General features: G+C 37.4%; 1 protein-coding gene across 4 annotated transcripts; it reads right to left on the bottom strand.

Moving 5' to 3' along the window:
* Positions 1–4,736: 4,736 nt before the first annotated feature.
* Positions 4,737–15,706, bottom strand: LOC127417795 (ubiquitin-like protein 3). 4 transcript variants are annotated; one of them, XM_051658035.1, is made up of 7 exons: positions 15,376–15,706; positions 15,158–15,224; positions 14,629–14,782; positions 10,194–10,302; positions 8,830–8,916; positions 8,548–8,625; positions 4,737–6,355 (listed from the first exon to the last, which is right to left on the bottom strand). In XM_051658035.1, the coding sequence occupies exons 3-7, from the start codon at positions 14,653–14,655 to the stop codon at positions 6,303–6,305; spliced, it is 354 nt and encodes a 117-aa protein (XP_051513995.1). In that variant the 5' UTR covers positions 14,656–14,782; positions 15,158–15,224; positions 15,376–15,706; the 3' UTR covers positions 4,737–6,302. The 4 variants fall into 4 exon arrangements, with proteins under 4 accessions (XP_051513995.1, XP_051513997.1, XP_051513994.1 ...); XM_051658037.1 differs by having other exon boundaries at positions 15,158–15,221; XM_051658034.1 differs by having other exon boundaries at positions 15,158–15,706.
* Between the last annotated feature and the right edge of the window lie 5 nt (positions 15,707–15,711).

Raw genomic sequence — 15,711 nt, 5'->3', positions numbered from 1 at the left:
TTACAGTGGCATGTTATTGAACACCAGAGACCACCTGGTAAAATAAACAGGCAAATAAAAGGGGAGATGTAACAGATCTGGTGCCTCCTCCAACCCTGCTGCTGCTGCTGCCGCTTAGCCATGAAAACAAGAAGCGTGTCCATTTCCCCTCCTACTTCAGTGAGCCAACTCACAGGTCTTATTTTACAGAGATTTTCCTATGTGAGACCGCAGCCATATACACTCGTGTCATTCTTATAATTGCGAAAATTGCTTCTGGGGTGAACGTGCTCTCACACTCTGCCGGGACATGACCTTTAGTGTAGTTACAAAAGTGTTTTGCACATTCAAGACTTGTATCCTCTGGCCTAAAGATTCTTTCATGCCACGAGCACTGACTTGGCAGAGGACGCATGCAGAATAACAGCTCTGGCACACAAACTCATGCCCTCTTTGTAGCAGGGAAATTGGCTTGACACACAATACTCTCCACCTCTCCATTCCCACAGACACACTACTATTTAGTGCTGCGATAAGCAACGGAATACCTCAAGGCAAATGATCTGGATGGATGGCCAGAGAGTCACGGCTAACGGTAGCCTGCTCACTTTGTTCACAGCTGGTTTTAATATCAGCGGTAATGACAGTTTAGAAGTGGGAGAGAAAGAATTGGGATTTTGGAGCCTGAACAAAAAATCTAAGGAAAAAAAAGTTCCCTTCTGGTGCTGAACTTGCCATCATTCTTTTGTGTTTACTGTACATGGTATATTATATTTTTCCACTCATATAAAGTGAAGGTAACTATGAAAGTGTCATGGAATAATAAAAAAAAGAAGTACTTCTGACTTTATTTCTTAATAGTTTATTTTTAAATGGCTACTACCTCTCACAATGTGAGATATTAAGTCAGAATTACCTCTTTTATCTATTTTTTATTCTATGGCGGGAATAAAGACAAATTCACAAATGTGTGATACAAACATTATATCTTGTAATTGTGACTTTATTTTACTGCACTTGCGACTATATCCCACAACTGTGGGAAATGAAGTCACACTTACAGGATATAACATTTTTAATCACACAATTGCGACGTTCTATCTTGTAGTTGCGACTTTCTCCTAATTGTGATATAAAAGGATATTAAATTGCAATTGCGTGATACAAATTGTATATCTCCCAAATGGTATCACAATTGCGGGAAATAAAGTTGTAATTGCGAGATACTGTATAACGCTATATCTCGTAATTGAGACTTTATTTCTCATTATTGCCAATTTCTCACAATTGCGACTTTATATCTCATAATTGTGACTTTCTTGCATATATAAAGTCGCAATTGCAAGATAAAAACTTTTTATTTCTCGCAATTGACTTTTTCCAGAAATTGCAAATATATCACACAATTATGGGAAATACGTTTTTGCAAAAGCAATTGTGACTATATCTTGTGATTACAACTTTTTTCTCATAATTGTGATTTTCTCACAATTGCAACTTTATATCTCAGTTGCTAGTTTTTAATTTACTGTAATTACTTACATTTTTATTTATTTAACACACATATACAGTGAAACTTTTTTTTTCACATATCCCAGCTAAGCTGGGGTCAGAGTGTAGGGTCAGCCATGATATGGTGCCCCTGGAGCAGACAGGGTCAAGGGCCTTGCTCAGGGGCCCAACAGTGGTGTCTTGGCACTGCTGGGGCTTGAACCCCCAACCTTCTGATCTGTTACCCAGAGCCTTAACTGCTGAGCCACCACTTCCCCCTGTATGTTTCACAATTGCGACTTAATATCTTGGAAGTCATTAAGTCACAATTGCAAGAAATAAAGTCAGAATTATAAAGTCAAAATGACTTTTTATTTATTTTTTTTCCTGTGGCAGGATTAAAGCAACATAGATAACACATGAAAGGGAGTGCTTAGTGCATTTAGGGTGAAAGATATATAGATCCTCTTCAGAGGAGAAAGGTCTCCAGAGGTTAAAGAGATCACACCATGACAGAGCACCACATCCACAGACCACCTTCCCTGCATAACATAGTTGTGTCTGGCCTTTGGGAATCCCCAAGCCAAATCAGAAGAATAAAGACAGAGGTCGTGAGGCAGCTGCTCCATCACTCCTGCAGTTTCTTTCCAATTCCCCACGAGACATCCTGCCAAACCATTAGTGGTGCTTACCGTTTAAGTTTACCCTGGACCCGTTCAATCCTTTCACACATAACAAGCAACAGAGACTTAAACTCATGCAGCTTAAACGTATTTTTTCAGCTAATGTTTAGAACAGTGGTTCTGACAAAAATTGGACACAGGTCTGTTCCGATAGGGTTGCAAACAGCTTGGAAAAGCAATGCTTATGCAAATAATAAAATGCTAAACAAACTAATCATGCAGAATAGAATATATGCACTTATCAACTTTTAAAAGGGAGGAGAAACCCTTACCATATCTTTAGCTTTTAATATCAAAGGATGTGGTATTTTGGCACAAATTCATCTAGTCAGAGGTTCATGACAGGTCTTCATGCTCGAAACATGTAGGCTACTATTAATAGATTCCAATGTTTGACCAAAGACTTGTTTACTTTTGTTTAATAAACAATTTTGGTACTGTGTTGGTTCGCTATTTGATGCCCAGTGTAAAATCTGAGGCAACCTGAAGCAAAACCATTTAAAGGTGCACTCAGTCATTTTTTATGTTATTTTGGAGTTACACTGACATCTATTGGTGTGGATGCAGCATCAATCAAAATCATTAGTTTTCAGTTTCAGATGCCTTTGTACAAATTCACTATTCACAGTCATCCATGATTACTTTAATCCTTGAGTGAAAGTGTCAAAAAAAGGTGGTTAATGAGATTAAGCCAGTAGTATTCAGCTGGTCATGTGATTCTAACATGGCTGCCCCCATGAGGGGACCCTCTCCACATAGAATAAAACAGCTTTTATAAGGTTACTGATATGACTGAACTCTTCGTCTCACATGAGTGATCATGATTTTATACATATGTTTCAAAATTATCAATTTCTTTATAGGAGTAAAAAGATGAGTAAAAAATTACTGAGTGCACCTTCAATGATTGGCATGGCCCACACGAGGAGGTGGTAGTTACAATTACAAAAATATCTAATTAATCTGTATATATCATTTTCGTCTTCCTTCGGTAACCTTGGTCTGTTATGACTGTCCCAGTGCAAGTAACAGACAGTTCACTAAATGTGATTATGAGTTTATTTGTGCTGCAGTGCACTATTTGGACTATTCTTCTTCCTTCAGTTGTTTTCTGCCAACATCAACTGGAAACCTGGATATTTCTCAACATTAAGTCATGAATCGACTTCTCAAAAACAGGGAAAAATGTATCGGAGGAGGAAAGGTCTGTAATAAATTAAGGCTTATTGCAATCACAAAAAGAGGAAAGAAACGTTATGGGCCACACTACTGTGTCTGCTGCCGAATGCTCAATGGAAAATGTTTTTGGTCATCATAAAGTGACTATTGACTTTCCAGAGCTTCACTTAAAAATGATCTCAGCATGAATGAAATGCTAAGTGAAAATAGCGTTTAAGCTGCCTCGTGTATTTCACCTCTTAAGAAAATGTGAATTGTTTCACTACAAGGGCTAGCTCATAATGTTTAATTCAACTAGATTCAGGCCTAGTAATAAGAGAGATGCGGATGGAGTCATACCGTAATGGAGAACGTCACAAAGCCGCTCAACCGGCACCACGCTGCCATCTAGAGGCTTTCAACCAAAACACAACACTCCCAGCAACAGACAAGTGTGCTGCTGATGTTATATTTTCAATAGGATGTGTAGACCGTCATTTCTGGTTGAATTCAGTTGTGGCACTAGACCCAACGTGTATGTAATACTACTCAATGGTTACTATAGTATAAGAAAATTAGCCTTTTAAGAGATTAAGATATTTTTTTTTTCTTGTACATACTAACTTATTTAAAAATACAAACTAAATTAATTGAAAACTTTTACTCGAATACACTTCCACTATAATGCACATATTTAAACAAAGTCTCATTAAAGGTTTAAATGTTTGATTTTTTAAGCAATAAAACTATTTTGTTTTAAAATTCCACGATTTGAAAAACTTGTTAGGTGGTGTAACCAAGATGTAGGTAACCATTCTGCTGTCACATGACAAGAAAAACATAAAATATAGAGAGAACCCCATCAGACCCGTAATGACAGTGTTGGAAGTTTATTAAATTATAATCTATAAATAAAATATTAAAAGAAAAATGTTGTAAAAAATTAAAAAAAAAAGGAAATTTTGTTGAGGTCAAATGCAGTAACCCTAAGAAAACTTCTTGACACAAAAATGTATGAATATACAGAAAATCATATATATATATAAAATACAGAGAGAGAGAGACAATTTTTTAATGATTGTGTACACTTAATGTGCAAGGAATATATTTTAATACCCTTTATGGTTACACCCCTTAACATTTTTAAGATCAGTAGATTTTTTTTATTGTACAGAATGCTAATTGTTTTTCAAAAATGAAACAAACAGACACAAATATTACATTTATACAAACTTGACATCTGCTTTAAACTAGGTTTCTAAAATATTTCATTTTTAATCACCTCAGACAACCTTACTTGTCAATGACCCAATTATTAATTGTAAAATATTTTAACTGATCTGACCAAAAGTAAAATAAATAAATAAGCTTTCAGGAGAATCACAAAAACTTAAATATAAAAATCACCAGGACCATCACAAAATGTATTATTTGAAAGGTTTTATTAATTATAATACAAGATTTAATTTTTCTTTTTACATTGAATAATTTGTAGCTAATTTCATAGCAGTGACAATGATTAACACTCTTGCAGTAAATGGCCATTTGAAAGACTGGAAACAGTTTCTGTTTCACAACAACTGCACAATCTTTCCAAAAAAACGTAATCCACACAGTCTCTCTCTCCTTCACACACAATTAACATGAGTCGGCCTGATATGTACCAATAAAAACAACTGTACGACAAGATAAAAAGGACTTTTAGAACTCCATTATTAATATTAATTCTCCACAATCAAAACGGCAAACCAAACAGACAGCTTACAAACATCAGGAAATAAAACTCAATTTTTTTTTATTTTCTTCCAACCAGTGAGGGGCCCATTAGGGGTGACCATCCCCAGCTCACATCTTTACCTCAACCACTGGAGCGCAGCAGGGGTCCATGAATCCATAGCACTTACAATGGGGCATTCCAGTCCAGCCCTTCTTTCCAGACATCTGATGATCCCCTTATTCTTTGTATCAGACAGCAGGGAGGGACGTCTCTCAGGACTCATGGTTAGCTGAGCATTAAGACAGAACATTAGATTTGTCTAGGTGATTGAGGATACAGATGACATCATGACTGGGCAAGAAGACGAGTTTGTCACTTTACATCAAGCACAATTCTCCAAAATTCCCTCATGCTTCTTCAGCGGAGACGAGGAACAAAAATATTCGATTCAAGTAGACACAGGGTGAATGGTTTTCGAAGAAGGCTGGTACACACCCAGGGTGAGGAAACACTAGACTAGGGTCATGCACAGGTGTTGACACAACTGGTCAGTTATAGGAGTCTTGCGACTTTGGTCCTAGGACAAAGGCAAACAAGTAGGTGGCCATGGCACACAGTCAAATCCACCAGCGCTCCATCAGTACACAGCAACAGACAGAGCTTCGTACTGGTGCTTGTGTTTATCACACCTTTCTATGTAAGCTCCTTCTGTTTGATGCAGGATGGGAGGATTAAGACTATAACACACACACAGTGACAGATAAGGATCCGTTTTAAGTGCAATCAAAAGTCCAAGATTATGATGCATGTTAAGCTTCGTCTGAGTCACGTGTGATGCTAAGTGAAAACTCTGACACTTAAGCGATTAAACAGGGGTGTTAGGAGAGCAGAAGGTCTCTCAAGTACAGGACATCCCCCGAAAACCTGTTCACACCTCCGTTTACATAATTTCCTTTCAATGATTCAGGTATTTCGTATTTCCACAGTTTAGTATTTTCACTGAAATCCTGTAAACAAATGGCCGTGATTTTACAAAGCAACTTTGGCAACAAAACAAAATGAAAACGAGAACACCAAACCAAGGCAAATATATCAGATTTGATCAACTTGGCACAAGAGTCCCTTAGCTACTGTACAGAGAAAAAAACACAATGAAAACCTAGTTGCACTCTCCCTGGAGCTCTTCTGAAATCAGCCAAAATGCACCATGGGTTGGAGAGCAAAGAGAGAGGAGAGGGGAGCAGGAGGAGGTGGGGAAGGTTTTTCTCTGTATTTTACAGCAGTAGACAGCAGCTGCTCTCTGTAGTCTTCTCTCGGTTTCTCTGGCCTGAGAGGAGACAAGCAAATACTGGGTGACAACTAATAATCGTTGGAAAAAATGTAATCATAGATCCTTCTGAAATTACAGTTAGAAGAGTTTGAAGCAAAACACTATGATGACTTATCATCAGAAAATTGCCTTCTTCCTTGGCATGCCACATGTTATTGGTCTATAATTAATGAGGGGTGGTATTAGTCAACATTAAATGGCATTCAGAACTCATTTTCCTTTCATAAAGTGACATATTTCTGAGTGAAACGGAGTATTCAACAACAAGAAAAAGTAGGGCGGGAGAATGGAGCCAGTTCTGGATCAGAGTTTATGGTTGCTTGTGGAGAGGATGGAATTTTTGTCCCAGGATTTAGTCCATTGTTTTTTTGGTATTACTGAGGAAACCTGTCACATTAAAGCTAAGCAGCATTAAAACGATTTATAAAGAAAGGATTTATAAAGGTTGCTTTACCAACAAAAGTGGCCCAAAACAGTGGTTCTCAACCATGGGGCTGGAAACCACTATGAAGTCTTAGCAAACTCCCTAGGGGCCTCAAGATTAATTCAATTTATATAAAATAAGTAATATTAAAATGTGATAACTTCATTACATGTTGAAATTAGTTAAAATCATAATGTAGGCCTACAACATATAAACAGACAATTCATGAAACATCTAGAAGCACAAAATGAATCAAAATAAAGTATTTTAATTGATACTCCTAATTTCTTGGGCTTTGAAAATAGTCTTGGACAATGGGGGGCCTTGGAGTCAAACAAGCTGAGAACCACTGGCCTATAAAGGCCGATTTATACCTCCGCATCAAACCTTTGCCATTGCTACGGGGGTTATGGCGTAGCCTACACCATAGCCTGACATGCACCTCTCCAAATATGAAACAGCATGTCAAGATAATGCAGACTTCTGTTTACAACCAATAAACTCTGTGCTTTTTTTTCCCTCTGTGCTTTTACTCGTATTTGGTACGTGAGTGACACAATATTTGTTGTAATCTACTCGAGAGCTTTATGATTTGTATGATTCTTTAACTGTATGGTGTACAGTAAATCATATTTCATTATATATTAAAACAGAACACTTCTAATAAGAGTTGGTTATATATGCATTGTAAAATCCAGCTTCTAAGCTTTAAAACGACACTTTTTTGTTGGTCAAGTAAATTTGATCAATTAAAAAAAATCAATTATTTTAATGATTTTTTTCAGCACAATGCATCAAAAGTATGCTTATATATTTATATATAATTATATAAGCAACTCAAGAGCAAGCATAGAGTATATGCATGTATTTTCTCTGCATAGCAGACAAAAATAATTAGGGCTGATGATCATTTTTCTTAAACGAATCAACTGCACATTTGTCTGTGATTAATCGCGATTAATCATGGTAAATGGTACGCAAAAAAAAAAGAAAAAACATTTAAATCCTACTTATAAATATATTTACTTTATACTTTGTTTTAAAGAACTTGCAAGAAATTAGTTACTCAATTTATTTTAATTATTTAAATATGTAAAAAAAAAAAAAAAAGACGAGAGTTAAAATTAGACATTTTACAGGTATAAATCTTTTATATAAGTGTTCTTTTTACATGCCTTAAAATCAGTGGTGTTTTCCAGTTGATTTTTTAAATAATAGAATCAAATGGGCAGACTCAACTCATATAAAGCTTTATTGGAAAGACAAACGTAAGTGCACATTACCAGTGCATTAAAAGACATACATATGGATATAAACCAAATTGAATGTTTAATTCGCTAAAGTTTAAAATCTCAAAACTACTATTTTCTCTGGCTCAGTAAGTGGAAAAAAAAAAAAAAAAAGGATATTGCATTAATTGCGTAATTTTTATTTTTCTATACGTTAAACCGTCAAGTAGAGAAGTGTTACACACACACACATCTAATTTACAGGCCTTAAAATTCTACTTTAGTTTAGACTGAAAATTGTGACTGGATAAAGCTCTGGTTAGGCCTCTGTTATGCATGTGTCCTGCATACTTCTAATGCATGCAATGAGTTTGGAAGATTAAAGCTCCTAGAGCCATTTGCAACCAGGTAGGAGCCCTCAAATAACTGCTGTGCCCTTGTCCTTAACAAGAGAAAAGAAGTGTATGGAAAAGCCAAGAACATTCAGCCATGTTTAGAGCAGTGGGAGCTTGCCAAACGAATATATCAGGTCTTACCATGGGAGTTCGGCTCTGGCAGTGTCTCTCTGGCAACCAAGTGCATGACAGTTGTTCGGCCAGGGGGCAACTTCAAAGCTATTTAACAAAGAGGTGCATACTGACTATTCAAATTTCCACGGTAAATTCACAGCTTCTCATCTTCAGCATATTTTAACATAACAAATAACTGTTCACTTCATGTGTAATACGTCCAGAGCAAGGCAAAAAAAAAAAAAAAAAGAGAGACAGAGAGAACTGTCAAAGCATATTGACCGCATGTAGACAAGGTCTAGTGCTCACCTCCTAATGTGACATTGCCATGTAAAAATCGACCCTGGAAGATCAGCCTTAGGATGCTGGGGCTGCTCACACACTCCTCCTCCCAACCTGTGACACAAGTCATTATATTCACTGCACAATAGGTGTAGATGATACTTGACTTATACTGCATGGTGCTTGACAACGGAAAAACAAATGGGTCCTGATCATGTTTTGCACACATTTCTTGATTACAAGTACATGTTGCAACATTGAATGTTCAAATACTGCGTTCAAGTCATGTCTAAATGATTTATGAGATAAGCACGCATAAACACAACCACAATGAGTGTGTACATATAGGGCATACACTATATGCTGATAACTTCCAAAAATCATCTTATTTAAAAAAAACCTGACAATGTACAAGAAAACAGAGTTTGAGATTTGAAATTATCAGGTTATTTTCTGCTTTTGATGCCAAAATGTAAACAGACATGTGCGCAACACTTGCACATATTGGATAAGTTGGTAAGGGCACAGGTAAAGGTGTGTACAAGCAGAGCGAAATTGGGGTAATTGGCAAAAATCTACTTGCGCTGACTGGTTTTTGCTTAAAACGTGTATGACCTTACCCCGATAAAGGAAAACAGTGTAAGGCGATAACATGACTTACACTTTGTTAGCTTTTTTAGCATAATCAGAGTAAGATCGTGCATGTAAATGATCTCAATGTTGTGTTTAGAGGGAAAAAAATTATTTAAAACCATTCCTTTCAGAGGTGGTGCCGTCAATTAAAGAATCATATCACTAATTAGTCTTGATAAGTTGTAATTGTGAATATTGACAGTATGCATCTTGTGTGCTGTTGCAAAATAGATACAAAGCTTGCAAGAAAATACTAAAGTTGGTTTAAGAAGCGATGGGCTTGTGCAAGCAAACTGATCAAACAGAAATAAAGCATCAATTACACACCTAATGTGCATTCTTTGCCCTTCATTTTGTTATAGTAGCACTAAAAAAAAGTTGAGTTTGTCAGTAAATCAAGAAGACAGGAAGAAATTTGAAAATGCACAATGTGTCCATTTTCTCTTGAGCAGTCACTGGAATGCACATCAAGTTGTAATTACGACTTCTGAGCATGCAAGTATGAACTTCCCATAAGGACCTGAAACCAGCAATAGTACATCTCACCCAAATAACTCTACCATTAACTTTTAAATACCGTCAGCCAAAATTAAGCAAGTTTAAGAGACTAAATGCGTATAAATTATCAAACAAATCTTGGGCCTACAATTTCCTTCACAAACACAAAAAGCTGAAGAACGGTGTGATCAATATACACATCAACAATTCTACTGGTATTGTAGAAATAAACAAGCACCAGTACCATCACTCAAACATACCTGCTGGCCAGTTTTCAAAAACATGGCGGGCGATATCTGTGGCAGAGTCATTAGGAGAGAAAGTGAAATCCTGTGTCTTTCCACTCACAAGGATCAGCCTTAGATTCACCTGGAACCAAAGAGAAAGAAGAAACAAATGAAACTTTCAAGACATTGTGGCATTTCCACCAAACAGACCTTCATGACCCTTAAATCTGTGCTCACTCCACATGGCATGAGATGACCTGCGGAGTCCTTTGCAAAAATGGGCATTCCTTACTAATTCGATTCATGTTCAGCTGAAACTAGCGGGTACTGTCTTTAAACGTTCCTGTGAAATGGTGACTTCTTGTTTGGGGTGGGGGGAGCAGGGAACCCCGTCACTCTAATGTTATAACCCCAGGTGTCCCAGACAGCCCAGGACTGGGTAATTAAATTTACATGACCAGTGTATAACCCCTTGCAGCAGGGGGGCGAAAGCACAATAGATTTGCTCTGTGCATGAGTCCCTTTAAAATGCAACAGACAGACACAATGCCTCTTCAGTCTGTATTAATAACAGCACAAGATTTCTGCCTCTGGCTGTCACACATGGCTCACAATAGAGCCCGACCGATATGGGATTTTTGAGACCGATAAAAATTCACCAATTACCAATATGGTGGCCGATATAGTTAATTTTTCAGCTGGACTGAAAACAAACCTTTTCTGTGTGGATTGTTCACTGATATGACTATGCAAAGGTCCTCAGAAGGCTGCTTTCTTAAATATTTTTATCAAAGAATATTTGACATTATTATTATACATAGTCAACAAATTCTAGAAATGAACACTGAGAAAATAAAGAATAAATAAAAATAAAATAAATAGCTAAACAAACATCAGTACTGTTTAGTATCAGTCAAATGCTGACTATATTAATATTGCCGAGACAAGAGATAAACAGCGGCAGCGGTGTTACACCGTATTCTGCTATACAAGTTCAGGGGAAACTTTCAACGGTGGAAAACCAGACTTTTAAATATTACATTTTGTAAATGCAACAACTGGAATTGTTCGGTTGAAGGGGGTACCAAACTGTGAATCCTGAACAAAACAGTTTGGTGAATACATATTTACACATTAGCTTCCACTCAGCTGACAAGCTATGAAAGTAGCTATGTTGTTAGCTAGTTAGCTATAAGCTCATTGTCACAGAGTAAAATATGTACTTTATTTACTTTCCAGCATTGCGTCTCATCAACTAGGTAACAACGTAGCGTGAAATCATCACTCAGACACAATCCACCACCGCACCGTTGTCTGCTTAGCTGCAAAAAGATGCTCTGATGTTTACCTTTCAATTTGCTACATTACTGACTGCACTGACAAACTATAGCTGGCTAACAGCAAACAGACATGAGTGACATGATTGTCAGGGACAGGGTTAATGTTATATTAGTTATATTGAAAAGGGAAAATTATGGGGTCATTGTTTAATAACTTATTTGTATTTCACAAACTAGTAAGCAACTTACCGTGAAGACACCGCTCAACTCCGCACCGTCTGCAGAGTCACCGTCAGCTCAGAGTCAGAGCACGCTCTGCTGGACAAACTATGTAATGACACCAATTCTAAAGCATTGTTTTCTGCATAATATGTTCTGAAAAAAAGTTCTCTTATCTGCGCATATCGGTAAAATATACGTAGATACCGATATAGCGGTCGGGCACTAGTTCACAACAAATTTCACACATCTAGCAAATAATGTGAATACATTTTGCAGCATTCTCTTTAGAACTACCATAAGCAGCATCATAAGACCCATAATGTCAAAGCAAGAAGGGAAACAGTGAGCCACAATATCAGACTTAACAGTTCCCCAACAATTAAAACAGACAAGGAATGTTGTATGCTTCAGTCTGAGAGTACCTTGTTCAGATTTTTTCTTCCAGGGTTTAAACGTACTTTTTCCCCTTTCATGTTTTTTCAATGACTGCAATTTAAACATTACATCACTCACATTCAGTGTGTGGAGCTTGGCGGAGGCTTAATGCTTTCATTCAGAATCAAATGGAGAGTGAGGAGGGGGGCGTAAGAAGGTGAGCCAGTTGGTCTTGGTACCACTGTGTTTAAACCCACATGCAACACAGAGCACAGAAATGAAGGAAAACAAGCTCCATGGAGACACTGCGATCAATCAGCGGACCACTCTATGCAAGACAAACTTTCAACATGTTCCTGAGAAAGTGGAAGTGAGAAAAGACACAAGGTTTCCCTTTAAGCTACTGAAAATGTGCTAGAGGCGCTTATATTTTCAAGACAATACTTGCACAAAAAGCACATTCAGAGCCTAATATAAACATTTTGTGGAGCCAGCTCATCAGCTCGCAGTAGGGGCATCCAGGTTTTCCTTCCACCCTGCTGTGACAGGTCCAGGTCATGACCCAGATAGTGCCAGCACTCAAACATAATGACAGGTAAAGGATGACCTTATCCCACTGTAAGGCCGTGTTTATTCCCTCACATCATGCCTCACTTAAAGCTTAGAAAATAAGGGCCAACCAATGCCCTAACCTCTTGTCAAATCAGGCTCCTTTTCTGATGGCATTTGTAATGTAGGGCACCCCACACCCCATTCAGATGCTCTTGAATCGGCTTTCACCTACAGGGATGTGCAGCGAGAACAAAGGGGTCAAACTGTGATGAATGATGTCATGCCAACAGAACTGTTTACAAACACTAAGCCCCTGATAAAGCCTTGGAAAGCCCTTAGTCCCTTTCCCTCCCTCCTCATTGGATTTAGGGAGATATCAACAAATCTGTGATGGGTAATATAGATAAGGAGAGCATGACAAACAAGCAAGCACTCCCAGTTGCCCCAGTTCTTAAACCCTTGACAAATACAAAACATCAAAATCCGCCTAAATGCCCCAGAATCAGTACGTAAACACCTCTCTTATCTGACGGTTTATATTTCTACATTAATTTAAAACATCTTGCTGACATCCCCCACCACTGCCATTCGTCTAAATTATAATCAGGTTTGCAAAGTCATAACTATTTGCACTAAAACCCATAGAACCAAACAGGTCCAGTTAACAATGAGCCAGAAACCAGCAATAGTGGGTAACATCCAACATGCAATCTTAGCTTCATTTTATTTCCTCATTCTCAAATAAAAGTACAATTTTGATTACTTATCTAATGTTAATGCATTTTAGAACATGTTTTGGGGCTTAAACTAATGTTTCACAGATACATAAATGCAACAATATCTCCATACAATTGCAGATTAAAAGGAATATTCCGGGTTCCATACAAGTAAAGATCAATTGACAGCATTTGTAGAATTATGTTGATTTCCATTTAAAAAAAAAAAGAGACTCACCCTGACAATAAAAAAAATTGCAGATACGGTAAGGCACTTACAATGGAAGTGAATAGGGCCAGTTTCTAAATGTTGCACAGTTTCAAAAGTATAGCAATAAGTAAACATTTTACATGCGAACATGATTTTAGTGTGATACAATTGCTTACTAAACTTATCCGTGTAAAATTATATCCAATATTACAATTCTGCTGTCATGACAAAAAAAAAAAAAAACCTGTAATCCCAGTATTGGATATAACTAAAATTGTACAATCACACTAAAATTGTACAATAACTGCAATTTAATTATTTTTAAATAAAGGAGGGGTGAGTTGAACTTATTTTAGGTGGAAATCAACATAATGCCACAAATGCTGTTCATTTAAAGGTTTACGACTTTTGGCTATACTTTTGAAATAGTGTGTATTTTAATGTTTATGAACTGGCCCCATTCATTTTAATTGTAAGTGCCTCTTTTTATTAAATGGGGGGCAACTCAAAATTAAGTTTTGTTCTAATCAACATTATGCCAAAAATGCTGTTGACTAAGCTTAACTTCCACTGAACCCGGGAACATGCCTTTAAAGGGACAGTTCGCCCAAAACGGAAAGTCTTGAAACATGTATGAGGTAAAAGAAAGCTAGCTAGATTTTTGGTGACAAATGACTTAAAAGTTTGGTCTTTTCCTCACACAAAGTTATCGTAGGGCATCAGACAATATGGATTACAGCCTGTTAGTGGTATCGACTACTTGTATGGTAGTTTGAGAGCTGTAGTCACAATCCACTTACAATGAATGAAAAAGAGCAGCCTGGACATTCTGCTAGATTACTCCTTTGTATTCAGCAACAAGTAAACAACAACAACAAACACCATAGCCATTTTAAGCACCATGAGGGTAAAAGCAGATGACAGAACGATCACACAAGCGCACTACACCTCAGATACAGATACAATATTTGTAACTGAATGTATTCTAAAAGCAACAACTTGTGATTTTTTTTGTTTTGTTTTTCTATTCTGACACCAGAATACCCGACTTTTGAAAATCTGACATTGTGTACCATGTCAAGAGAGATCTGTGATGTTTTGGATATACTCACTGTGTCTGGGTCTCTCTGAGAGGTCATGGCTGTGATCAGAGGTGGAGGGAAACCAGGAATCGATGGGTGACCAGAAGTAAGAGAGCAGCAAAAACCCTGGCACAAAGACTCAGTATATGTCTTGTCCCTCTGGCCTTTCTCTGCCTCGCACGGCCTAGCACCAAGTCAATCATTCACAACATGTCACACAAGATTTGTTTACTACACACAGTTCAGTGGTCACCACTGCATCTTAAACTATAGACTTAAAAAAAATGCATTAGTGTTATTAAATAGGCAAGACCATTAATATTCATTGCAGATATTATTAACATGTATACCCAACAAGCTGGTTAATAATGAGCAAGCAAGCTGATTGATCTGGTTAATTTTAATTACAGAACAAATTATTATTTCAAACTGACCACCTAGGCAGTTTAGACCCTTTATATATATATATACAAGTAATCTTAATAAACAAACAAACTGAAGCTTAACCGTGCAGATAGCTCATGTGTAAGTACATACAACAGAAGCAAACATCACATACCTTTGCTCTACTTGACTGGCAGCCAAATGGGTGACAGTATTACTGGCTCACCATTATATTATATCTGCTACAGACATAATCAGTGTTAAAAATCATTAAGTCAACCAGCTCTGCTTGCGAATTAGCCACCAAACCAAACAGGATGAGCTCGATTTCTGATCAGGAGAAAAGTCAACCAGTCTAAGGTCAAAGAAATACAAAAACAAAGATGCACATACCATTAAAAAAAAAACAAGAGTTGGTGCCCGTTTTATGAAGCGAGAGGTGTGAAAAGGCAGTAAGAGCAGACAGACAGTACGCGCTACCGCTGGCCTCGAGCTGGAATTATTTTTGACTGCGGCAAAAATAGAGGAACTGAAGGCGAACACAGATCGCTGAGGACGCGTGAAACGACAGCGTTGATCGAGCTATCTGATAGACAGGAATCGTTTGATCGTCCAGGGCTTTCCTCGTTTATTAACTGATGGGTATATCCATCGTTCAATGTGATCAGATGCCCCTAGAAATCAGTAGAACCGTTCCGAGCAGATTAATGGCTGGGAATTTAAAGACAA

This window comes from Myxocyprinus asiaticus, chromosome 27, assembly GCF_019703515.2.
Source record: "Myxocyprinus asiaticus isolate MX2 ecotype Aquarium Trade chromosome 27, UBuf_Myxa_2, whole genome shotgun sequence".
Taxonomy (NCBI): domain Eukaryota; kingdom Metazoa; phylum Chordata; class Actinopteri; order Cypriniformes; family Catostomidae; genus Myxocyprinus; species Myxocyprinus asiaticus.
The sequence above is the reverse complement of the archived record's forward strand: the minus strand, read 5'-3'. Positions and strand labels throughout refer to the sequence as shown.